Below are 23,707 nucleotides of genomic sequence, written 5' to 3'. Positions count from 1 at the left end.
ACTGGTCAATGATCGTATAGAGACGACTAGTCGTGCCGACACCTACCAATACGAACACATGGTACATAAGGCGAGCGAGCGCCCACCCTACTTCAGGTGGGGGCTTGCCCGTCAATTTTTGGAAGCCCCTCTCTCATGAGTGGGGGGCTCTATTAAAAATTCTCTATTTTTCAATTTTTTTTTTCCTCGCTCTTGCTTGTTCTTGTCTCTTGAAATTTTTCACCAGTTTCCGTTTTTCATTCTATAAAATCTCAATGATTTATAATTTTTATATTTTTCACGTTAATTTTTTAATTAATTATTTTCATTGTTGTATATATTTATTTATTTGTAATGATAGGTTTTATATCTCTCTCTTATTTCTCTTATTTACAATAATTTAAGTCTACCATTAATAGATATTATATACTTTTGTTAGTTATATATTGGAGTTAGCCTCGGTCTCACACTACTCAATGTTTGGCTTTGATATCATTTATAGTAGTTCAGCCAAAAATAGTAGTTCATCCATGTTTGGCTTTGATATCATTTATAGTAGTTTAGCCAAAAATAGTAGTTCATCCATGTTTGGCTTTGATATCATTTATAGTAGTTCATTTATAGTAGTTCATATCATTTATAGTAGTTCATTTATAGTAGTTCATAGCTATGTTCATAGCTCAAGTCTATCACTAACAGATATTGTTCAATTCTGTATTTGCTCAAGTCTATCATATCATTTATAGTAGTTCATTTATAGTAGTTCATATCATTTATAGTAGTTCATTTATAGTAGTTCATAGCTATGTTCATAGCTGAAGTCTATCACTAACAGATATTGTTCAATTCTGTATTTGCTCAAGTCTATCATATCATTTATAGTAGTTCATTTATAGTAGTTCATATCATTTATAGTAGTTCATTTATAGTAGTTCATAGCTATGTTCATAGCTCAAGTCTATCACTAACAGATATTGTTCAATTCTGTATTTGCTCAAGTCTATCATATCATTTATAGTAGTTCATTTATAGTAGTTCATAGCTATGTTCATAGCTCAAGTCTATCACTAACAGATATTGTTCAATTCTGTATTTGCTCAAGTCTATCATATCATTTATAGTAGTTCATTTATAGTAGTTCATATCATTTATAGTAGTTCATTTATAGTAGTTCATAGCTATGTTCATAGCTCAAGTCTATCACTAACAGATATTGTTCAATTCTGTATTTGCTCAAGTCTATCATATCATTTATAGTAGTTCATTTATAGTAGTTCATAGCTATGTTCATAGCTCAAGTCTATCACTAACAGATATTGTTCAATTCTGTATTTGCTCAAGTCTATCATATCATTTATAGTAGTTCATTTATAGTAGTTCATATCATTTATAGTAGTTCATTTATAGTAGTTCATAGCTATGTTCATAGCTCAAGTCTATCACTAACAGATATTGTTCAATTCTGTATTTGCTCAAGTCTATCATATCATTTATAGTAGTTCATTTATAGTAGTTCATAGCTATGTTCATAGCTCAAGTCTATCACTAACAGATATTGTTCAATTCTGTATTTGCTCAAGTCTATCATATCATTTATAGTAGTTCATTTATAGTAGTTCATATCATTTATAGTAGTTCATTTATAGTAGTTCATAGCTATGTTCATAGCTCAAGTCTATCACTAACAGATATTGTTCAATTCTGTATTTGCTCAAGTCTATCACTAACCGATATTGTTCAGTTATGTATTGTTGTCAGCTTCAAGCTTTAAAAAATGTATACGTAAGAAAAAAAAGGAAAAAATTGAAGCTTTAAAAAATGTATACGTAAGGGCTTAGGGAAATATTTCGTTCCCTGTTCTACCAACGACGAGATCTTTAATTAATCATAAATTTTTTTAATATATAAAGAAGATCATAAATTTTTTCAATATATAAAGAAGAAAACGTGATTCTTGTGAGCTCTAAATAATTTTTATTTATTTAAATTTAAGGCTAAAAGAACATGAAATTAAAAAATCTACCCTATGATGCGACTTTGTCCACATCAAATATATAATAAAGTTGTATTAATCTAATACTCTTAACATTCTTTGGGTTTTGGGCAAATGGACAAAATTTGCAATCCATTCCACTCTCTCCAATTCAATTTAAACACGGTATAATTTGCATTGAGCTCATAAACTTCTCTGTGTTAGACGAACACAACTCCACTTTGAGTTATAAGCTCTTGTGCTTTGTTTTGGACTTCCCAAAAGATCTCAAAGTTTCATCACTTATAAACTCATGATCATCCCTTAAATTAGATAAATTAGATGTGAGACTTTCATCATCCAATGGGTAAAAAAAAAAAAAAATCATTAAATTGAGATAAAATTATTACTAAATTATTCAAAACAAAACTCCCCCCACTCTACAATTTGAAATTCAAGTTACCCCATTCCTCATTCAAAACCAAACCTTTTGTTTTTTACTTTAGAACCATAAAGTTTCCCAAGAAATCAGGTGCACAATTATTCAACAATCAATTTTTTCAACCCACCCTGGACCCAATTTCTTGTCCAACGCATCTTTACACCTTCTTGTTTTGTTCGATAACTATAACTTTACACGTTCGAGTCTCAAATTTTCAAAAAAAAAAAAAAAAGTTCAACGGTTGTTCTTATTGGGTTCAGTTGTTCCCATACAATTATTATCACCCCCTTTAATCTAGAGCGTGGTCTCTGTTACAGTCATATTTGTCTAAAACGTGTTGTTTATGGTCGCATGTCGGATGTCCGGGTCATGTTTGTCTAAGACGTGTTGTTCATGGCTGCATGCTCGTTCTAAACCTCTTTTACAAGCTTTCATATTAAATAGGCCTTTACTATTTCATGTCGTGTCAATACAGACCGTTCACTAAAATCATCAAGGCTAAAATGCTTCAAATGTACTATAGGGAATGCGACTAGTTGTCAATTCTTTCTACCCTTAATTATACAACTAATTAATATTACCATTTTCGAGCTTAATAATCTTACTCTTACCATAATCGTAAATGAAACATACTAACACAATTTTGTAACGTGTTCAAACAGTTTGGTTGTGTAGTATTTATGTTTATCTGGTTGGTTTCATTCGATACTGTTAATAAATTTAATTTTCAATTGGCTAGAACTCAAAACGTGTCTTTTTCACACATTTAGAGGCTCAAAACATTCATACCTTTTGTAGAAGATGGAATTGTTCGTCCAAAAATGAAGAGAACGACGACACAAAAGGTTAAGAAAATTTAGGTTTGGGAAACGTGAATAGGCTAAACCCACGTTCTTCCTTTCCCAAACAACCAAGGAAGTTAGGGGTTAGTCTTTCTCAAATTGTTGTTCGTATTAGCTGTGTCCACGAGGTGGGCGGGATGGAGAAGCAGCTCCATTATCTATTTCATTTTTCATTTATTTTAGCAGAGATCGGAGAATTCTTATACAGAATTTGCAGGAATTAAGGTAAATACATCATTTTTGTTTTTCAATATAATCTTCATACTAAAAAATAAAATAAAAATCTTAATAAATTAATATATTTCCGATGACATAATACGTCTCCAAAGTGCAATTTAAATTAATAGCAAATTTTTTTTAATATATATATATATATATATCTGTGTGTGTACGAAAAATACCTGTCAATTTTCAAAAGAGTTTAAAAAATAATTAACTTTTCAAAAGTTTTGGGTTTCTCGGCTTGGTATCCTGCACCTCGTGTTCATGATATCTACATTCAAACTTAACTACTGCTCCTGAACCTTCTCCGGGCTAGCCAAAGGGCTGGAAAAAGCGAAAAAACTGAGGCATCGTGAGTTGATGTTGGATGCCCTGCCTGCTCCTTGCATAAATTCTCAAATTCTTACGACATATACTCAGTCTTGTTCACCCCTTCCTGAACCTGATTTCACTCTGTAAACTCAATAGAGTCAACGAAAAGGAGTGAAATCAGGTTCATGAGTTTACAGTCGACTAAATGAATTAGCTGCTTGACCGAGTCTTTGATTGAATAAAAAGGTTCAGGTTCAGTACTCATCAACATGTCGGACCACAACCGTAACCCTCCATTCTGCCTGAAACAGACAGTTTTCGTGGATCGGCGGGAAGACCAACTCTCATTCAAGGAAGTAGACCCGCCCAACTTCAAAAATACTTATAAACCTTTTAAAGATTTCAAAAACATCTTTAAATTTTTTAAAGAAAAATATTAAAAATATATTTTCATCGTTATTACGTCTTAACCATACTTATAAACTTTTAAAAATTATTTTTAAAAGTTCAGATATAATCCATGAAGTGTCGATAAATATTTTTATTGTATATATAGAAAATAAAAAAAAAATTAAAAAATTAAATTTTTTATAAAAATAAAAAGTATTAATAAAATTGGTTAAAGTTCAATAATATTTTTAAAATAAAATGGGTAAATATCCACGTGGCAAATGTAGAAATTGTTTATTATTACTATTATTATTATTATTATTGTTATTTGGTTTCATTCCATATTACTAAATACCAACTGAATCCACTATGAAATGAAAAGTAACCAAAATTATGAACTCTGCCCCGCAAGCGCTGCCTCTTACTTCTCCCTTCTCCCTCTGAACTGCTCCATCTTCTTCTTCGTCTTCAATCTCCATTTCAGTTGATCTTGATGGCTCCTGATTCCGATTTCAAATCCGAGTTGGCCGCTGAAATCTGCTCGTTCTCCGCCCGTTCAGTCTCTTGTCCTCACCGCCATTTTTCCCGCCCTTTTCTCGATTGGTATCGCCTTTTCGGAGTGCGTTTTTTTCCCCCCATTTTCTTATGGATTTTTGTTTGTGTTCTTTGTTTCTTTTGTTAATGGATGATTCTCATAGGTCGAACAAGACGCCGGAATCGATTCTATTCGTCGGAGATATCTTAAGCTTGGTGAGTTTCGCTTTTCTTTCTCTCCCGAGATCGCTATTTTGTTTCGTTTTGTTTTCTTGAGGAATGTGCTTTGGATTTGCAGCTCTCCAACTTCATCCAGACAAAAATGCGCACCCCAAGGCTGAGATTGCCTTCAAGCTTGTCTCTGAGGTTCGATTCGATTCGATTCATTTTCTTGGAAATACAAATTTCTGCTATATATGTTTGTTTGGTTCTACATTTTTGTTTCCATGGCGATCGATTACTGTTAATCTGGCATTTGATTTCCATAATAATCATGTTCTGCTCATGAATCTTGATGATTATGAATGTTACTTGGAAATTTCGTCTAGGTTAAGAAATGTGAACGAGGGATTGTTTGTGTTTGTAGGGCTACGGTTGTTTAATTGATAATGTGAAGAGAAGGGCATTTGATTTGGATAGGATGAAGAAATTTTGCCCTGATTGCAACACAATCCCTTACAGAAATTTGAGCTCTGCTAGAAATTCGAATCCCTTGAATCTGTTTGAGAATTGTTTGAGGGCTAACAATTCCAGAGAATTTTCTCAACAATTCAACAACTCACCTGATTGTTTGATGAACAACAGCAGGTTTCATCACAGAAACCACAAAGAATCCCCAATCTTCAACCCATCTGATTATGTATGTCAAGGCTACCCCCATTTCCAAACCCGAATCCACCCGAAACCGCAGAGTTATCGATGTTTTAGAACTGGGAATTCATTGAAATATGAACAGGGTAGAGGGAAGTATGAGTATCCAGTGTTTGAGATGAGTAGATCAGAGAGGTTTGTATGTTCAAATGTTAACAAATCACATTGGTGGTGACCTAACTTCCATTGATTGATTGATTGATTGAGTAAATGCGTTCTTCCAGGAACAAATTAGCTCTGTTGTTCTTGAGGATTTCAAATTAAAGCAATTCCCAATCCCTTTTGTTATGTGTGTTCAAAATTTGAATGATGGAGCTTTCTCAGAGGTCAAGTCAAGGTGATTGTAGAGTTGTTCTTAGATGGGTCTCATAAAAGTGATGGACTGAAAGACTCAGTTCAGGATTGTGGGGCACTTTTCTGACCCACTTCATTATCAAACTCAAAATCCCATCATTTTCTTCTTTTTATTATAAAGTGAGTTTCGAAAATTTTCATTTAAACTAAGAATGGGAGGGAGCGGAACATATTTCTTTCTATTAGCTAAATAGAATCAAGTATGAAATTATATTCTCGGTCTTCACCCAAGCTTTATATACACATATGCCTACATATACATATATATATATAGTTATTTTATATTTTTGTTTATGTACTTCATTCTTTGGGATAATGGTGATTAAAATTGGTGGGCGTTGAACTCTAATCAATACTTATAAAGTTTTAACTTTTATAATCATGGTAACCTTTATTGTTGCAGAGTATTGTCTGCTTTGGATTTTTCTTTAAGGTTTTCAGAACGCATTTTACTGTGAAGAGATTTCTATATTTTTGTAAAGAATGTTTCGTTCATCTCTTCCATCGAAATGAGATTTCGCAATCGTGGAAACTAAATTGTGATGACGATGATTTTGATTAATTTAAAAGAAAAAAAAAAATAAGGGAGAATAATAGAAAGAATTATATATATTATATTCTTGTTGCAATTTAATGCTGAAAAAAGAAAACAAATTTGAGTTGGGGTTTGAAAGGAATGTTTACGGTATAATTAAGATTGTGATGTTTATAAAAACAAGACAAGCGGCGGTAAGTGCCAAAAGGCACTAGACGAGTGACCACTGACCAGACATAACGCTTGAACTGAAAGTATTAAATTCGAGAAATCTAAGAATGTTTTTTTTCCTAATTTATTTATAAGATAACAGAGATTTGTAATCAAATTTGAGTGTCGGAATTATTAAAAATGGACTCCGAACTTAATGGTAATTATAACTCATTATAAGCTTCAAAATAGCTTTCGATTTGGGTGATTGTCAGAATTATTTTATTATGTTCATAAACTAAGCGGTTTTTCAAAAGACCTCATATCAACGAAGATATGACCAATGTGGCCCTCTTTTCCAACAATACTCAATAGTTAACTCTATTAAGACTATTCGAGTCACCAACCCAACCTAATTCATTTATACTCTTATCTTTTTACTAGACGTTTCGACCTAGATAACAGATCAATTGTTATTGACAATAAGAACCTAATGAACGGGAAATTAAAAGAAAAAAAAAAAAGAATTGGTCCCATTGGGAATTGATGTTGATTTTAGAAGAGAAAAAGAAGATGGTGGGGAGGATGCCAAACCGGCACATGAAAAACAAAGAGGTAGGCATTGAATTGAATGTGTAATTTGGAGGGTTTTGGAGGGTTTTGGAGGCCCCAATATTCCCATTTCAAAAAATAAATAAAAAAAAGGTTAGATAGTGAAATTTCCCTAATGAGGACAACAAATATCACATACCAACTTTGCTTTGCCCTTTGATTCTTCTTCAATCTCAATCACTCTCTCTCCCTCTCCCTCTCCCTTCCTTCACTCCTCCTTACCCTTATTTCTCCCCCCCCCCCCCCCCCCCAACATTTCTCCATTCTTCCCTTTTTCTCTTTTCTTTTCCTCCCTTCATACCCCGACATCGACATCGGTCAATGTGCCAACAAGGACACTGAACTTCAAAAGAGGGGTCTGTGAGATCCCACGTTAGTGAACAGTGTGCCAGCTAAGACGATGGGTCAGCAAGGACATTGAACTTCAAGAGAAGGGTCTGTGAGATCCCACATTAGTGGAAAGTGTGCTAGCAAAGACGATGGGTCTTTAGGGGGTGGATTGTGAGATCCCACATTAGTGGACAGTGTATCAACGAAGACAATGGGTCTATAGGGGGGTGGATTGTGAGATCCTACATCAGTGAGCAGTGTGATTGTGAGATCCCACATCAGTGGGCAGTGTGCCAACGAAGACAATAGGTCTCTAAGAGGTGGATTGTGAAATCCCACATCAGTGGGTACTGTGCCAAAGAAGACAATGAGTCTTTAGGGGGTGAACTGTGAGGTCCCGCATCAATAGGCAGTGTGCTAAAGAAGACGATAGGTCTCTAGGAGATCTCACATCAGTAGCAGCATCAAAGACGCTGGGCCTCAAGGGAAGTAAATTGTGAGATCCTACATCGATGGACTGCACGAAAACGCTAAACCTCAAGGGAGTGGATTGTGAAATTCTACATCAACGAGCTACAGCAAAGACGCTCGAGCTCAAGAAAGTAGATTATGAGATCTCACATGATTAAAAGACATAATAAAATATTTCTTATAAAACTTCTCTCCAACACGTGATAGGTTTGAGCTATTACATATACTTAATTTATAATATTTGTTCCATTTTAGGGTTAGCTGAATTTAGGGTTGCTGTAGTGACATGTGGGTATGTCCCACCAATCAAAACTGCCTGTCTTTGAATCAGGTTAGACTTCATCACTCCATCAATATTTATATATATATATATATATATATATATATATATATATATATATATATATATATATATATATATATATTTATTTATTTATTTATTTATATAATTATTTATTATAATAAACTCTATTTATTTTCCACCTTCATTATTTATAATTATTTATATCGTATGATCCTTCCCCATTAAATTCAATCTTGGCTGCTCCAACTCCCATCAATATTCATTCAAATCGTATAATCTCTCGGAACCTGACATCACTAGTTGACTCCTCCTCGTCGACAACCAGCCAGCAGTTGTCGAACGGGACTTCCTTGCCTTCGGCCTAGCTGCATTGTCTTATCCCGCTCTTTCGGACTACCTTTCCTTAATATGCTCTAGTGACTCGTGATTCAGGCAATCCAATCTTCCATGTATAAGGTGGAAGTTCGAAAAAATTTATGGGTTCAGACGGTTTGTAGATTTCTTTAAAATTAGTTTTAACTTATACATATTAAATAATATAACATAATTTTTTTATATGTTAAATAAACGACACGATAATATTAACCGTCACATATTTTTTTCTATTATTTTAAATTAAAAAAAAAAACACCAAAAACATTAAATACCAATCAATATATTTAGTAATATATTTATAATATTAATAATTGGAAACCTTTAACAGCAAGCACATCCAACAAAATTCCAAAAAAAAAAAAAAAAAAAAAGCATTACATAATTGTGCATGTGCTGAGGTGTTTGACAGCCTGTGACCTGAGTCATCAGTGACCCACCGCCGCCGCGCCCGCCGCCACCACCGCACATCGGGATCGTAACGGTCTAACTTTCCGGCGGACAAAACCCTTTTTTTTTTTTTTTTTTTTCTTCATATTTTTCTAAAATTCCAACATTCCGCCGCTCTAAAGAATAAAATATAAATAAAATATTTTTAATTCTAAATTAAAAAAAAGAAGGTTAATTTGGGATTAATTAAATTAATCACTTGGACTGACCTCATTAATTAAAAAAAAATGGGGAAAAAATTAAATTTAATTAGGTGGGTGTGAGCTTCACCTAGCTGGCTACTTTTAGAATTAAGTAAAAAATAAATAAATAAAATAAATTATAATTTAAAAATTAAAAAAAAAAAATCAGAAAAAGACAACGGAATGGAGCCCAAATACGGACAACAAATAATACAAAAAATAATTCACTCCAAATTTCAATTCCCTCTTTAATTATTTGGAATATTTTATTTTATTTTATTTTATTTTTATTTTATTATTTACGTATTTTAGGTAAGGTATTTTGTTCCCAGTAAATATTTTTATTTTTTTATTAAAATTAATTTTATTTACTTTTTATAAAAATATTGATAGTCATAAGAATATGTTCCTCCTTATCCATCATTTTGTCAAACCACCATTGATTGAGGCAAATATATTTTATATTTTTATTCAATTATTGAAAATTCTCCTAAATTTTATTCCTTAATCTCGTTAGTCTTCACATAATTCTTATATAGCGATAAATAGCTGATAATAAGGAACATGGGACGACGTACAATGAATAAAATGCCTGTTTTACTCGTGAAGCCATCAGGGTTTTGCAGGACCCGTCCCAACGAGGAGAGGATTTTCAATTTAGATGGAGAATCGGGAAGGAAGAGAGAAATAAATGAGATCGGGAATAGGATTATAATCTTTATTTCCATCTCCACCCGCTTAATATAAATATATTTTCTACACATTATATATATATATATATATATATATATATACTTTTTTTTTTACTATATTAAAAAATAAATTAGTTAATTTTGTACCTCTCGTCTCCAGTTTAATATAAATATATTTTCAACACATATTATATATATATATATATATTTTTTTTTTTAATTGATAAAAGATATATGGGTAGATTATTATATATGTTTTTTTTTTTTAATGAAATTTATTGATTTTTTGAGTTATAGTAAAAATAATAAATAAATAAATTAAAAGACATAGTAATTAAAGGTGTGGAGGAAGGAGATGTTTTTTTTTTTTTTTTTTTTTTTTTTTGTTTTTTCTTGGGGTTATTCGTTAGTGTGTTTGGGTTTGTTTGTTGGGTGATGTGGTTGTGTCAAAGTGATTGATGCCAGGCTGGCATCTCCGCTATCATTGATTCTGGGCCCCACCTCCCTCTCCTTCTGTCATCCCACATGCACTCCTCCACTCCAACGCCTTCCTTTCCTCCTCTCATTCCCCTCCACCTGTCATCCCTCTCCCCCAATTCCACCCCTCCACGTGTCCCCTCTTTCCTTCTCATTTCCCCCCCTTCTCCTTATCACTTCCTTCCCACTCCTTCAATTTTTAAACTTCTCCAGATCTATATGTCTACGTTTTCATACGTTCAATTAACATATCGTTTAATTAATGTTTGAATTATTGTCTCTTTTAATCGTTTGTTATGATCCTACTTGTCCAAAATGTGTTGCCTATGATTGCATATCCAATATCCCTTTTAATCATTTTCATACGTTCGATTAACATATCGTTTACTTGCTTTTATTACGGGTGTGTATGACCGGTCACTAATATCATATCTATACTTGTCAGGGCTAAAATGCTCTAAGATATACTATAGGGAGATACGACTAATTGTCAATTGTTTCTAAGTAGGTTATGTCCTACTTGCTTTTAGATTGTTTTCAATGTATATTCATTAATGAAGCCAAGCAATTGTTACGAACCCTCTACCCTCACAACGTCTAACCGGCTGGCTCGTATGGTTCGTTGGTTCCACCGAGTCATAACGATTAGGTTAATAGATTATGTGGGAATGGAGCGTGGAAAGCCTGAAATTTGAGTACAAAGGGACACAATTCATTCTCGATCTTCCTCTAATGGAGGGCCGTTTCAAACAATTTTGTCGGCGACAAACGTTATTAATCATGTTCAAAACACAGGGTAATCCCCAATTAATACCTTTATTAATAAAAAATTCCCCTTCTCCAAGCTCAAAAAACCAAATAACAACCCACAATTTGTTCGCCCCAACTTCCCTTTTCTTCTTTTAATCCTATACCGTCCTCGCCTGCTCCCGCTCTCTCGCTCGCTCATTCCTTCCTTTTGTAAGTTCTTTCGTTTTGGGTCTGCATTTATATCATCAATGCTTATAATCCAATACCCATTTCCCATCTCTATCTCACTTTCTTTTCTCTTTGCGTTTTCCGGCTACAGCTTCCTCTTCCTCGCCGATTCCGCCGCTGTTTCCCCCATCTCCGGCGGTGTTTTGGAGTTTGCATCTCGTTTTCTTTTCTTTTTGGTCATTGTCGTCTCTGGCTTTGACCAATGAGGAGGATGCTAGTAAGTACGTTTCTTTTTATCTGGGTTTTTTTTTTCCCCCTTTTTTAATTCACACACTTCTTGAATCTTATGCACCCATATGCTATTTTCTGATGATTTCTGGAGAAACCCTTTTCGTTTTTTTGTTCTTACCCTTGTTTTCATTGTCTCCCTGCATCAATTTGCCTCGGGTTCTTGCTTTTTTGCTCTGTTATTTATGATTCTTTGCAGATGGTCCAGGAACCCTTTTTGACTTTTCGTGATTTGTATTCCTTCTCTTCCTCTGTTCTACTTTTCTCTCTCTCTTTTAACATTTCCCCTTGATGTTGATTTCCTGGCAGGTTTCAATTCCCAGATTTGATGTTCTTCTGCATTTTGTTAGTTTCATGCTATTGATTTCTGAATTTGAGGCTTCAATCTTGTTCTGATCTGCTTTTCTTCTTGTGTTGGTGTTTTTTTTTAGTAATTTGCAATAAGTAGCATCAATCTCTTCATCTTTTCGTCTGCTCTCTGCTTGAATCTGGAAGTTTGGGGATTTGTAAACGTTTATCTCAATGCACAAATGCTTACTTTTCATTGTAATTGGTTGATTTGATCAATTCATGGTGCTGCCCTTAAGTTTCTTTTGGTTCTTAATTTAGGTGGCATTGCTGTTGTTGTTGCTACAATTGAGCAATGCTACGAAGATAGTCGGTGAAGAGCTCGAGCTCGTCGGACAGTGCGATTCTAAACCAACATTAGATCCAAGACCACACAGTGTGTCGATCTTGGAGTTTGGCGCGGTTGGAGATGGAAAAACTCTCAATACCATTGCTTTCCAAAATGCCATTTTCTATCTCAAATCCTTTGCTGATAAGGGTGGAGCTCAGCTTTATGTTCCACCTGGGAAATGGCTCACTGGAAGCATTAATCTTACTAGCCACCTGACCCTGTTCTTGGAAAAAGGTGCTGTGATTCTTGGCTCTCAGGTATGTTCTTCTTCATGTATGAAACAAATTGAGATGTTCATACAAGCTGTTGTTTTGAAACACATTGATCTTCTCTTAAACAGAATCCTTCCCATTGGGAGCTTGTCAATCCTTTACCTTCATATGGTAGAGGTATCGAAGTTCCCGGGAAACGATATCGGAGCTTGATAAATGGTTACAATTTACAAGATGTTGTGATAACAGGTTTGTTGTTCTTCGAACCCTCGATTTAGAATCTAGTTTACGGAAATGCAGTTCTCTGAACGAGTATTATTATGTTGATTTTCGATGTTCTAGGTGATGATGGGGTCATTGATGGACAGGGTTTAGTTTGGTGGAATTGGTTCAGCTCTCATTCCTTAAACTACAGCCGCCCTCACCTTGTCGAATTCGAGGATTCTAAATATATCGTAGTTTCAAACCTCACTTTTTTGAATACTCCTGCATATAACATTCATCCAGTCTATTGCAGGTATGCTATAACAACTAGGATTCAACCTTTTTATATGTCTATATGCTGATTGATATAAGTTTTTCGTGTGTAGTAACGTCTATATTTACAACATCTCTGTCTCTGCACCTTCGGAATCTCCCCACACGGTCGGAATAGTCCCAGGTTTGTAGCGTTTTTTCAGCGTCTTTATGGTCATTTTGTGTGACTACTGTTGATGGCTCTCTCTCTCTGGCTGAATGGTGTGAGTACCATTGAGAATCTCTCCATTTGCCTCTCGTTCCCACGCGCACATACACACCGACACACCACACAGTGCTCTAAGAAAACCAACGTCTTCTAATAAAGTCCCAATACACCAAGTTCCTATATTTCACGTCTGAGATCTATTATGGTGATATTGTGAGAAGGGAACAAAGCATGCTTTATAAGGGTGTGGAAACCTCTCTAGCTGACGCGTTTAAAAACCTTGAGGGAAGTGAAAGCCCAAAGAGGACAATATTTGCTAGCAGTGGGCTTGGGTTGTTACAAATGATATCAGAGTCAGACACCAGGCGATGTGTCAGCAAGGAGGCTGAGCCTCGAAAAGGGTGGACATGAGGCGGTGTGCTAGCAAGGACGCTTAGCCCCGAAGGAGTGTGGATTAGGGGGAGGGTCCCACATCGATTGGAGAGGTAACGAGTGCTAGTGAGGACGTTGGGCCTCAAAGGGGGTGGATTGTGAGATCCCACATCGGTTGAAGAAGGGAACGAAACATTCTTTATAAGGGTGTGAAAACCTTTCTCTAGCATACACATTTTAAAACCTTGAGGGGAAGCCCGAAGACAATATCTGCTAGCGGTTGGATCATATTTAGAAAGTAGGATTCTGTTGGGGGTTTATAACACGTAGTGGGATGCCATCATGATCAAATGGATATATCGTGGGATGAAAATTTAGACATACGTTACACGAATTCCATTAATGATCATCAATCCAAGAATTACGTGATTCATTCATTCTCGTTTCTAATCAATAAAGTGAAGGTATATTCTTTTCTAAACAAAGTTTGATTGATGTTTCCAGATTCCTCTGATCATGTATGCATTGAGGGCAGCAACATCGCCACAGGATATGATGCCATTGCCTTGAAGAGTGGTTGGGATCAGTATGGTATCGCCTATGGCAGACCATCTAAAAACATACACATTAGAAGGGTCCACCTTCAGTCCTCTTCAGGTTCTTCCATTGCCTTTGGTAGTGAGATGTCTGGTGGAATCTCTAATGTTCTTGTGGAGCATGTGCAACTCCACAACTCATCCACTGCCATTCAATTTCGAACCACCAAGGGACGAGGAGGTTACATTAAAGGAATAGTCGTTTCCGACGTTGAAATGGAAAACATATCCACGGCGTTCAGTGCCTCTGGTCACTTCGGGTTACACCCGGACGATGAGTTCGATCCTAACGCTCTTCCAATCGTGCAGGACATAACCTTGCAGAATGTGAGAGGCTCAAACATTAAAATTGCTGGAAACTTTTCTGGGATTCCGGAATCTCCCTTCACTTCAATCTATTTATCAAATATTACATTCTTAATCAGTTCATCTTCTTCGAGTTCTTGGATCTGTTCAGACGTTTCTGGCTTTTCGGACTCTGTAATCCCGCCGCCCTGTTCTGATCTCAGTCATCCATATTCAATTTCTTCCTCAGCTGCTTCTCCTCTTCTGAATTCAGCTCGAAAAACTGCTGTTTTGTGAAAAAACCCTTTCGATCCATGGTTCAACAAATATATATTTCAAAACTTTCAACCATTTCCTTTTCCAAGTCGAGCCAGATTCTTTCAAATAAAAAACCACATGTTGCAGTCTGCTGATTTATTTGTACAGAGTTCAATTTCTTCATTCACGTGTAAGGAAATTTTTGGTAGTGATTTTACAGGTCGTTCGGTATCGTTCGTGTTGCTTCTTTAAATTATTATTCCCCCATTAAGAGCTTGGTGCATTTGTATGTTCACTGTAAATTGTTCATTTGTTGTGAAGGGCTGAAAGGATAATACTCTAGTTGATGTGAAAAGCAATTCATGTGGAGCCAAGTGATTGGAATAAAGGGATCTTGGTAACACTCTGCTGCTTGTTTAAGTAAATTAAGTTGTCTCTGTCTTCCACTGTTCTTCACATGTTCTTCACATGTTCTTATTGCCTGCACTAAACTAGTCTTGGAATCTGATACTTCACTGGGTTTGATTCTTAGCTCTGTTTTTTCATTGTATTATGATGTTTTCCATTTGAGATATCGGTTTCGGATTCTGGGTTCTGTTTGATTCAGTCATTACATGAGCTTTTGTTTATCAAAATGGCTGCTGAATTTGGTTCTGTAAACTTCTGTCAGCTGTTCTAGCCTTAAAAATTGTTTAAACTTTACATGATTATTCCCCATGTCGCCTTTACGAGAATGTTCTTCACCCGGTTTTCGATCTACCTATCACCAAAAAGGTGAGAATTTTGGGATCTGATTCTTCCAGCACTTCGACGTTGGGAATCTCATTCGTTTTCCCTTGCTTGTTCATCTATCTTTACATTAGATTGCAGGCGTTTGGATTCTCGTCGCTGAAAATCGACGTGATATTTCCGTTGTAACTGCTTGTTCCTGTGTTGTAATAGTCTTCATTGTAATGTTCTGTTCTTTGGCTGTAATGGGTGGTTGGCCGTTGAGGTATGTATTCAGAGGTACGTGACGAGGGTCTGTGGCATGTCGGTGGCCGGACATACTGTGTAACGTATGATGATGGTTTGTATGTGTTGTAGCAGTGTATCACGGTCGCTGGCTGCGACATTGCCCCTTGTGGGATGCTGTGATGGTAGTTGTGGCTAGAGTTGTGTGGTTGGTGATGGTGGACTACTTGGCCGTAGCTTTGCTCTGGTGGTTGCTGGTGGTGACCTCCTTGGCTGTAATCAGGTGGCTGGTTAGCCATGTGGTTGTGGTCGGACGGTTGGCCGTATTCCGGTGGCTGCTGGTGGGAGATGTCATGGCCGGGTTCTGTTGTATATTGCTGGACATAGCCATACTCCTGTGGCTGCTGGTGGGTGTTGTCTTGAACCTGTCCTCCGGGTTCATATGACCCATAAGGCTGCTGTGGCTCTTGTTGGGCGTTGGTTTGATCATATTGTTGTGCCTCACCGACCATGGCCATGTCATACGTCTGGGGAAGGCCTTGATTTGGTGAATAATTGGGTTGTTCGCCGCCCCCGGCCAGCATATAATCCGGTGGTTGCCCACCAGCATCCGCTTCAGCATCGGAACAAATGGTGGCCGTCTTCCTGGTTTTCTTAATGGCCTTCATGATTATCTCGGGATCAGCCCATCCGATGATCGTCAGCTTTTGCTCGGGAATGTCTATGTTGATATCGTAAATACCTGCAAACGAACACGAAAAAAAACCGATCAAGAACAACAAGAAAGAAAGAACAAAAAAAAAAACTCTCTTTTTTGTTTGCCTCACCATTGATTCCGTACAATGCTTTCTTGATCTTCTGAACGCACCCATTACAATCGATGCGGATCTTTATCTCGGTAACCTTCGGTTGCTGCATAAAATCCAAGCACCCTCAAAACCCATAATGGAAATGTATATCGAAATAAGAACAAGAACAAGAATAAGAATACCTCGAGCTCTGGAACCATTAGTGGGCGTGTGAAGGGAAAAGAAGCAGGCGAGACAGAGAGATTGATTATAAACGAAGAATCGGAATTGAGAGTGCGAAATAAAAAGAGAAGAGAGCTCCGAATATTTAAAAGGGTGTGGGACATGGAAGGAATCCCAAACCGACCATTCTGGAAAGAATACGAAGAAGGTGTTTCTGCATGCATGGCGAGTCCAAGTCGAAAAGATGGTTCATTCTTACCTATCCATTTCTACACATTATCTATGTCTATCTCTTTAACGACCTCTTGCTAGCTAACATCTCAAGCAACCATCCATTGCTAGCTAGCTTGCACAAGCCCGACTCGCACGTGTTACGTTTAGCTTGACACGTTTGAAGCAATCAAGTTCAGTTGGTTTTCATCTAAACGTATGAAATGGTACAACTATTAGATAAGAACAACTTCTCTTATCACTTAGTCGTTGACCGAAAAGCTAATTATTCAAAAGTGTCTTTTCTTTAATTGATTCGAAGATGCCAATGCTTATGTTGGGGAAATTCGTATATATAATCAAAGAATTGTTCTAATCTATTCACAAGCATTGTTACGCCTACTTAGAGGTAGAAATGTCCAATATCAACAATAATTCTTTTATCAAAACTGCGGGTGAGATCTCACATCGATGGAGCGAGAAACAAGTACCAACGAGAATGCTGGCTTCAAAGGAGGGTAAATTGTGAGATCTTACGTCAACTGGAGAAGGGAACGACTCATTCTTTATAAGGGTGTGGAAACTTTTCCCTAGCAAATCCGTTTTAAAAATTGAGGGATAGCTAAAAAAGGACAATATCTATTAGAGGTGGGCTTGAGCTGTTGCATTGTATTAAATTCATGAACTTTCAATTTTCTATTTAATACGATCGGACTTCTCAGCAATAATTGACACAAATAAAATTGAAAGTTTAAGACGGTTAGAAACTCGTACTAACACTATTATATATATATATATATATATAGAGAGAGAGAGAGAGAGAGAGAGATAAGAACGTAGGAGTATATTATAATATATAAAAGGTACAATTTTATGTTACCCTATTTTTTTAGATTTAAATTAAATGTTAATATCGATATTTAATTTATTTTAAAATAAATTAAAGAAGCCTTAACTTTGAAGCTTTGCTTGCTTGTGTTAGTCAAAGAGGAAATTAGTTTAAATATAATAAAATAATATAAATATTTGAGCTATAACTCATTATTTAATTTTTATCCTTATCCTTATCCGTGTAAATATAAATATAAATATGAATATAATTGGAGGGCACGTGGGCAGTGCGGCCCATTAGAGGGAAGGTGGGGGTAGTCCGGCCCATTAGAGGGTAGATGGGTCAGTGCGGCCCATTAGAGGGCAGGTGGGCAGTGAGGCCCATTAGAGGGAAGGTGGGGGCAGTGCGGCCCATTAGAAGATTGGAGGAGAAAAGAGTAATTTGAGGGGGGGGGGGAGATACCCCAGAGGCATTACGCAGTGGAAGAAGAAGGAAAGGTCTAGCGTCTGGACCTAAAAATCTCTTCCCCGCTTCTAATCCAACCAATCCCCTTTCCTTCCTTCTCTCTAATTCCAAAAAATAGGGCTAATTTTTTACCTTAACAAACCCCTCTGTTAGTTATCTTCCCCCTTCCCCCTTCCTTCTCCCACTGCATTTCGCAAAACCCTAGTTTCTCCTTCTTCTTCTTCTTCTTCTTCTTCTTCATCACTGTTTATACGTACCCTAGACCTTTTCTCTGTCTCGTTTTTGCTGTTTGTTTCTTTGATTCTTTGATTCTTTCTGTACTTTGTTACAATGTCAGTCTCTGGTGGGGTTTCGATTGCCCGAATCCGTGGCGAGAATCGTTTCTATCATCCCCCTGCGATGCGGCGTCGTTTGCAGCAGCAGCAGCAGCAGCAGCAGCAACAGCAACAACAGCAACAACAGCAGCAGCAACAGCAGCAACAGCAGCAACAGCAGCAGAAGCAGAGCGCTTTGGATTCTAAGGACGCTGTGGCGGCTGCTTCTGCTAGGATCGATGACTTGGAGAAGAGGAGTGAGTTTGATGAGTGTCGTTCTTGGTCCACTCGCTCTGATTGTTCTGTTTCGGATCGTGGACTTGCTGATTCTACTAATTTGGATCGCTTCTTGGAGTACACTACTCCCCTTGTTTTGGCTCATTGTATTCCGAAGGTAATCATTCGATGGCTCAAGCTAGTCTTTTTTTTTTTTTTTTTTTTTTTTTTTTAATCATGTTTCTGCTTTGGTTTTTTAGGTTAATTGTTAGACGTGGAGTTTTGAATTTGCTTGCTGGACTTAATAAGTACCGCATTGTGATGGAAATCGACATTTGTTTGTATGAACTACTGTTATGTTTGTAGAGAGCAATTGATCACGGTTCTTGCATTTATTAGGTCCAAGAGATGTTATGGTTAAGTTGGTTAATCGTGAGGAAGATGTTGGAATCTTCCCTTCGTTTTATGTTAATTCTCTTGGTTTTTTTTTTTTTTTAATAGATTTCTTTTCTATTATTCTTAAGGCCCCTCCCTCGTCCCTTTTGTGCTTCTACATTGTCTTTGTGGTCACTATAACTTTAGTGTTAGTTTCTTCTTTTAATTTCCATATTTTTTGCTTCACTGTGATATCGATTAAGAAGTTGTATACGGATTCTACCTAAGTTGCTTTTCTTTAGAACCTGACTTTACTTACAATTTTTCAAATCATTAAATTACTCCTATAATTGGCCTTTTCGGCCCTCAACAGACGAGGCTGAAGGGATGGAGAACTCGTGAAGTCTCAGAGGCACCTCCTTGTTTTGTGCTCGGGGATCTTTGGGAATCTTACAAGGAATGGAGTGCATACGGAGCTGGTATACCTCTATTGTTAAATGGTAGTGACTCAGTAGTACAGTACTATGTTCCATATCTGTCCGGCATTCAACTCTATATCTATCCATCAAAGTCCTCTGCCCTAAGGTGAGAAATTATCCATATAACACCATGTTCTTATTTCTATTCAGTTCTTGCAACATATTTTGTTAACTTTCCTTCTAGTTTCATGGCCTGAGATGTTTTTCAGTGTATTAAATTTGATAAGTTGCATCTATGTGGTTTTTTTAGAAATAATAAAATTGTCCCTGACTATTATTTTGTTTGAGATATCAGGATTTGCTTAGATTACATTAATAGGAATGCTAGCTTCATTCTGATGACAGTTGATTGGATTACATTATTAGGGATGCTAGCTTCAATTAATATTGTCCAGGATCGTGCAATATGTAGATCTTTTTAATATTTAGTTTGCAAGGGTGTTATTGCCTTTGGATCTTCAATTGGGTTGAAATGGGGAAAGGTTGAGTGCCTTTTTATCTTGGGAAATTGTTTATATCATATATCACACTTCGTATATGGTTGCTTCCTTGTTGAACACATACTTTGGGGTTAACAGTATATGCATATGCTTGGCTGTGTTGCCTGTTTGTTTTCCTCTCTTTCCCACAAAATTTCCTTTTTTTTTTCACAATATATGTGATTAGCATCATTTGTGCTTGATAAGGTATCTGTTGTATGTCTTAAGATGTCGTCATCATTTCTCTTAGCACTAACCTATTTTTCTGTTAATCATTTCACTATCCTTTTGTCTTTCTTATTGAGCTTCATCCATGAATACTTTTCCTTATTAGCCATTCATATTTTCTAGATTATGTCATTTATATAAAAAATGCCTTATTCTAAATTATATTTGCATTATAGATTTATTAATATGGTAATGGTGTTATTGTTTTTTGAGCTGGTAAACGTGGCAATGTCATAGGTTTTCCGGGAATCGTCAATCGGTATATTATGGGTGCTATTTACATTAAGTTTGTCTGCAATTGGGTACACGGGAGTGGTTAGTGAATTTGTTATTTTATATTATGTTTTGTAGTAGAAGGCGTGGTACAGATAGTGATGCTGAGTCTTCAAAGGAAACAAGTAGTGATGGAAGCAGTAATTGTGGGGCAGAAAAAAAAACCAAGGCCAATCTTCAGGATGAGTGTATTCAGGACTCAAGTATTTCAGGGTCACAGAGAGCTCTTCAAATGAATACACCTTCTGCCGAGTCATCGAGTGATGAAAGTGACTCTTGCTACCATCATGGTCAGCTTGTATTTGAATACATGGAGCGTGATCCACCATTTTGTCGCGAACCATTAACCGATAAGGTTGGCGTGTTTTTATTTGGCTTTATTACACCCTCCCTCTTCATTTTAACTAACATTAACTTGCATTCAACAGATCACTATCCTTGCATCCCGTTTTCCTGAATTAAAGACATATAGGAGCTGTGATTTATCTCCTTCCAGTTGGATTTCTGTGGCATGGTATGTTTTGTCTCCTCTGGATTACATGTTATTATGATCCAATCTTTCAATCTGACATAGTTATTTGTTCTTTGAAGGTATCCCATTTATCGGATTCCCACGGGTCCAACTCTACAAAGTCTTGATGCTTGTTTCTTGACCTTCCACAATCTGTCAACAGCATTGCAAGGTATTTCCTCCTCGTTTTCTTATGCATATAAATATATATGTTATCAAGCCATTCTTTGTGCTATTTTATGTTCTGCGTGCCTTTTGTTCTGTTTAGTTTAAAATCAGAATGTATTGCTTTTCAGTAGAATTGATATCAATGGCTACATTCAACTAGTTAAGTATTATTATATTTTTTTTATCACCTTTAGTAACTGTATTATGGAAAAACATCTGCTGTGACTAGAAGTCTCGAGTATTTTTCAATAAAGGAAAAAAAATGAAGAATTGAATTTTTGGTAATATTGTTGCAGAAAACCCTTTTAGGATAGTGTTTATTTCTTAGGAAAAGCTGCAATATGCCTATTTTGTAATAAAGTCATAGTCTACCATTGGCTTGTGCTATTAAGATTTTCATAAATTGCTTTTATAAGAAAGACGTTCATAAGAAGAACATTATCAAACGGGCAATCATGGCGTGTGTTTTGGAGCAGGCATCAGGTCTGATGGTTTGCAATTCCAATGGCCAAGAGTTAGAGAGGTGTACACTGCGGATTGCCCTCTCAAACTGCAGTTGCCAATATTTGGACTTGCTTCCTATAAGTTCAAACTTCCTTTTTGGAATTCAACTGGTACCGAGGAATGTTCGAAGGCTCAATCTTTGTGGCAAGATGCTGAAAACTGGCTTAGGTTATTAAACGTGAACCATCCTGATTACAGATTTTTCTCATCTCATAGCTCATTCGGGAGATGATAAGGAAGGATTAATGTGAGGGGATTTAAGTCCAAAGAAACTCTCTTCTCCTGAATGTTGTGAAAGTTTATATGGCATCTTTGAGGGTTTTTTTTTCTTTTTCTTTTTCTTTTTTGAATTTCTACTTGACCATATAAAGGGTTTTGTACAGGGAGAATGATGTTGATAGTAACATTGCGGTTGAAATGGGGATTGGCTTTAGGATAGTTGTTATTCTGGGAACGTCAATCCCCTATGGTATTAGTCTATTCTTCCATGTGTTGAGAAATGAGTGATGATTCGGAATATGGGTGGTTGTGGACAGTGGAGAAACTGCTGTCAAGAACAACACCTCCATTCTTTTTTTTTTCTTTTTTCTTTTTTCTTTTTTCTTTTTTTAACTTTAAATTGTGGGTTAGATTTGTAACTTTCACTGGCTCCATTATAATGATGAAAAGTATATCTAGTATGTTAACTACAATCTTTGCTGCATTAACAGAGTATTTAACAGTTCATGTGGTAATGTAATTGCTGCTCTGCTTTAAATCTCTGTTTTGCAATACATCTAATCTGCTTCATATGATTTGACCTACTGTTAGGCAGCATGTTTATTCTGTATTGTCATATTAGTTCACTTTCTTTCCTAGCTGTGATTCCTTTATAGATATGTTGAACTTTGCCCCCTTCAAAGTTTCAAAAGTAGTGATATCTAAACAAATAGACTTTTGCATCATTGTCATGGTGTCATGTGTAGGAGTTTGGAACTTAACAATGGCCCACCAGGTTTGAGATTGATATTTCAAGTTAGTGTAGGGTGTAGGAGGTTTGGACTTCCAATTTAGGTTGAATGTGAGCCATGTTGAATCTGGGCTGTACCATGTGTGGATAATTCCGATTTGAATACTTGTCCATGTGAGCTGAATTGTATATTTGGTTGCATTTGATTGTGTGTGTTTAACAGGCTTTTAAAATTGTTATAAAGCATCATTTCATGTGCTTTTATTAGAGAACTTGCTTGTCTACCTTTCTTCCAGCATGTTTAAGTGCTCTGCTTAAAATCTTCCTTTTCTCAAAATGGCATGTCAAATGCAACCTTAGTTTGAAATAGAGACTTTACTTTATTTTATCTAAGAGGTTGTGGTATCACTCTCTTTTGTGTTTGTGTGTTTGCGTTTGTGTTCGTAGGTTGATTTTCCTATATATCTCAAGTAATAAAGGTCATCTTTTGGAACTGTCATACTCGAAAGAGAATTCAGTATTTCGTGACGAATTGTCAATCCACCTCCCCTCCCCAATCTTCAATCAAACGCATTGTGAAACTACATTGTTCTACGTCCAAAAGGTAACGATGTTCGTGGTTGGGCAAACCCTATCATCTTGCATTTATTTATTTATTTATTTATTTATTTATTTATTTATGAAAGGTTGAGATCAAGTTCTTAAAACGATTCATGGACTTTTCTCCTTTTTTTTTTATGAATAAATTGTGAATTTCTTCTTTCTAAAAAAAGAAAACAACCTCATCCAAATATAATAAAAAGGATGCACGTTGATTTCAAATATGTGGATATTGAAATAGAATGAATGTAGGGAAAGTTGGGTGCCCTTTATGAACAAACTATTTGATAAGGCTAACATGGTGGAATTGACATTAGCTTTTATTCTATATTTCTCTCTCTTTATAAGTATACACAAATCTCTATTCGATAAGACTATATTTATTCATGAATAG

At 36.1% G+C, this 23,707-nt stretch overlaps 4 protein-coding genes across 7 annotated transcripts; 3 read left to right on the top strand and 1 right to left on the bottom strand.

The window, feature by feature from the left end:
- Positions 1-1,600: 1,600 nt before the first annotated feature.
- Positions 1,601-5,851, top strand: LOC111790126 (uncharacterized). Its single transcript, XM_087121913.1, has 5 exons — positions 1,601-3,460; positions 4,644-4,778; positions 4,858-4,909; positions 4,992-5,059; positions 5,280-5,851. Exons 2-5 carry the CDS (start codon positions 4,653-4,655, stop codon positions 5,736-5,738), a joined length of 705 nt encoding a protein of 234 aa, XP_086978039.1. The 5' UTR covers positions 1,601-3,460; positions 4,644-4,652; the 3' UTR covers positions 5,739-5,851.
- A 5,331-nt stretch (positions 5,852-11,182) lies between these two features.
- LOC111790124 (putative polygalacturonase) lies at positions 11,183-15,188 on the top strand. 3 transcript variants are annotated; one of them, XM_023670950.2, is made up of 7 exons: positions 11,183-11,452; positions 11,562-11,687; positions 12,308-12,634; positions 12,718-12,838; positions 12,932-13,106; positions 13,180-13,250; positions 14,151-15,188. In XM_023670950.2, the coding sequence occupies exons 2-7, from the start codon at positions 11,673-11,675 to the stop codon at positions 14,822-14,824; spliced, it is 1,383 nt and encodes a 460-aa protein (XP_023526718.1). In that variant the 5' UTR covers positions 11,183-11,452; positions 11,562-11,672; the 3' UTR covers positions 14,825-15,188. The 3 variants fall into 3 exon arrangements, with proteins under 3 accessions (XP_023526718.1, XP_086978619.1, XP_086978618.1); XM_087122493.1 differs by lacking the exon at positions 11,183-11,452 and having other exon boundaries at positions 11,468-11,687; XM_087122492.1 differs by lacking the exons at positions 11,183-11,452; positions 11,562-11,687 and adding an exon at positions 11,748-12,043.
- A 175-nt stretch (positions 15,189-15,363) lies between these two features.
- On the bottom strand, positions 15,364-16,799 carry LOC111790125 (uncharacterized). Its single transcript, XM_023670951.2, has 3 exons — positions 16,731-16,799; positions 16,567-16,651; positions 15,364-16,481 (listed from the first exon to the last, which is right to left on the bottom strand). The coding sequence occupies exons 1-3, from the start codon at positions 16,746-16,748 to the stop codon at positions 15,640-15,642; spliced, it is 945 nt and encodes a 314-aa protein (XP_023526719.2). The 5' UTR covers positions 16,749-16,799; the 3' UTR covers positions 15,364-15,639.
- A 1,419-nt stretch (positions 16,800-18,218) lies between these two features.
- LOC111790123 (uncharacterized) lies at positions 18,219-23,259 on the top strand. 2 transcript variants are annotated; one of them, XM_023670949.2, is made up of 6 exons: positions 18,219-18,925; positions 19,496-19,707; positions 20,660-20,936; positions 21,010-21,095; positions 21,173-21,264; positions 23,161-23,259. In XM_023670949.2, exons 1-6 carry the CDS (start codon positions 18,548-18,550, stop codon positions 23,163-23,165), a joined length of 1,050 nt encoding a protein of 349 aa, XP_023526717.2. In that variant the 5' UTR covers positions 18,219-18,547; the 3' UTR covers positions 23,166-23,259. The 2 variants fall into 2 exon arrangements, with proteins under 2 accessions (XP_023526717.2, XP_023526716.2); XM_023670948.2 differs by having other exon boundaries at positions 18,220-18,925; positions 21,737-23,259.
- Positions 23,260-23,707: the final 448 nt, after the last annotated feature.

Source organism: Cucurbita pepo, chromosome 3 (assembly GCF_057944985.1).
Source record: "Cucurbita pepo subsp. pepo isolate OVF chromosome 3, ASM5794498v1, whole genome shotgun sequence".
NCBI lineage: Eukaryota > Viridiplantae > Streptophyta > Magnoliopsida > Cucurbitales > Cucurbitaceae > Cucurbita > Cucurbita pepo.
This window is presented reverse-complemented; position numbering and strand designations above follow the sequence as displayed.

Coding starts and splice junctions, on each gene's coding strand:
- LOC111790126 (XM_087121913.1), top strand. CDS start 4,653: ATGGCTCCTGATTCCGATTTCAAATCCGAGTTGGCCGCTGAAATCTGC. Junction 4,779..4,857: donor ATTGGTATCGCCTTTTCGGA/GTGCGTTTTTTT, acceptor TGATTCTCATAG/GTCGAACAAGACGCCGGAAT. Junction 4,910..4,991: donor TCGGAGATATCTTAAGCTTG/GTGAGTTTCGCT, acceptor TTGGATTTGCAG/CTCTCCAACTTCATCCAGAC.
- LOC111790124 (XM_087122492.1), top strand. CDS start 11,990: ATGTTGATTTCCTGGCAGGTTTCAATTCCCAGATTTGATGTTCTTCTG. Junction 12,635..12,717: donor CTGTGATTCTTGGCTCTCAG/GTATGTTCTTCT, acceptor TCTCTTAAACAG/AATCCTTCCCATTGGGAGCT. Junction 12,839..12,931: donor ACAAGATGTTGTGATAACAG/GTTTGTTGTTCT, acceptor TCGATGTTCTAG/GTGATGATGGGGTCATTGAT.
- LOC111790125 (XM_023670951.2), bottom strand. Junction 16,482..16,566: donor AGCATTGTACGGAATCAATG/GTGAGGCAAACA, acceptor GTTCGTTTGCAG/GTATTTACGATATCAACATA.
- LOC111790123 (XM_023670948.2), top strand. CDS start 18,548: ATGTCAGTCTCTGGTGGGGTTTCGATTGCCCGAATCCGTGGCGAGAAT. Junction 18,926..19,495: donor TGGCTCATTGTATTCCGAAG/GTAATCATTCGA, acceptor GGCCCTCAACAG/ACGAGGCTGAAGGGATGGAG. Junction 20,937..21,009: donor GCGAACCATTAACCGATAAG/GTTGGCGTGTTT, acceptor TGCATTCAACAG/ATCACTATCCTTGCATCCCG.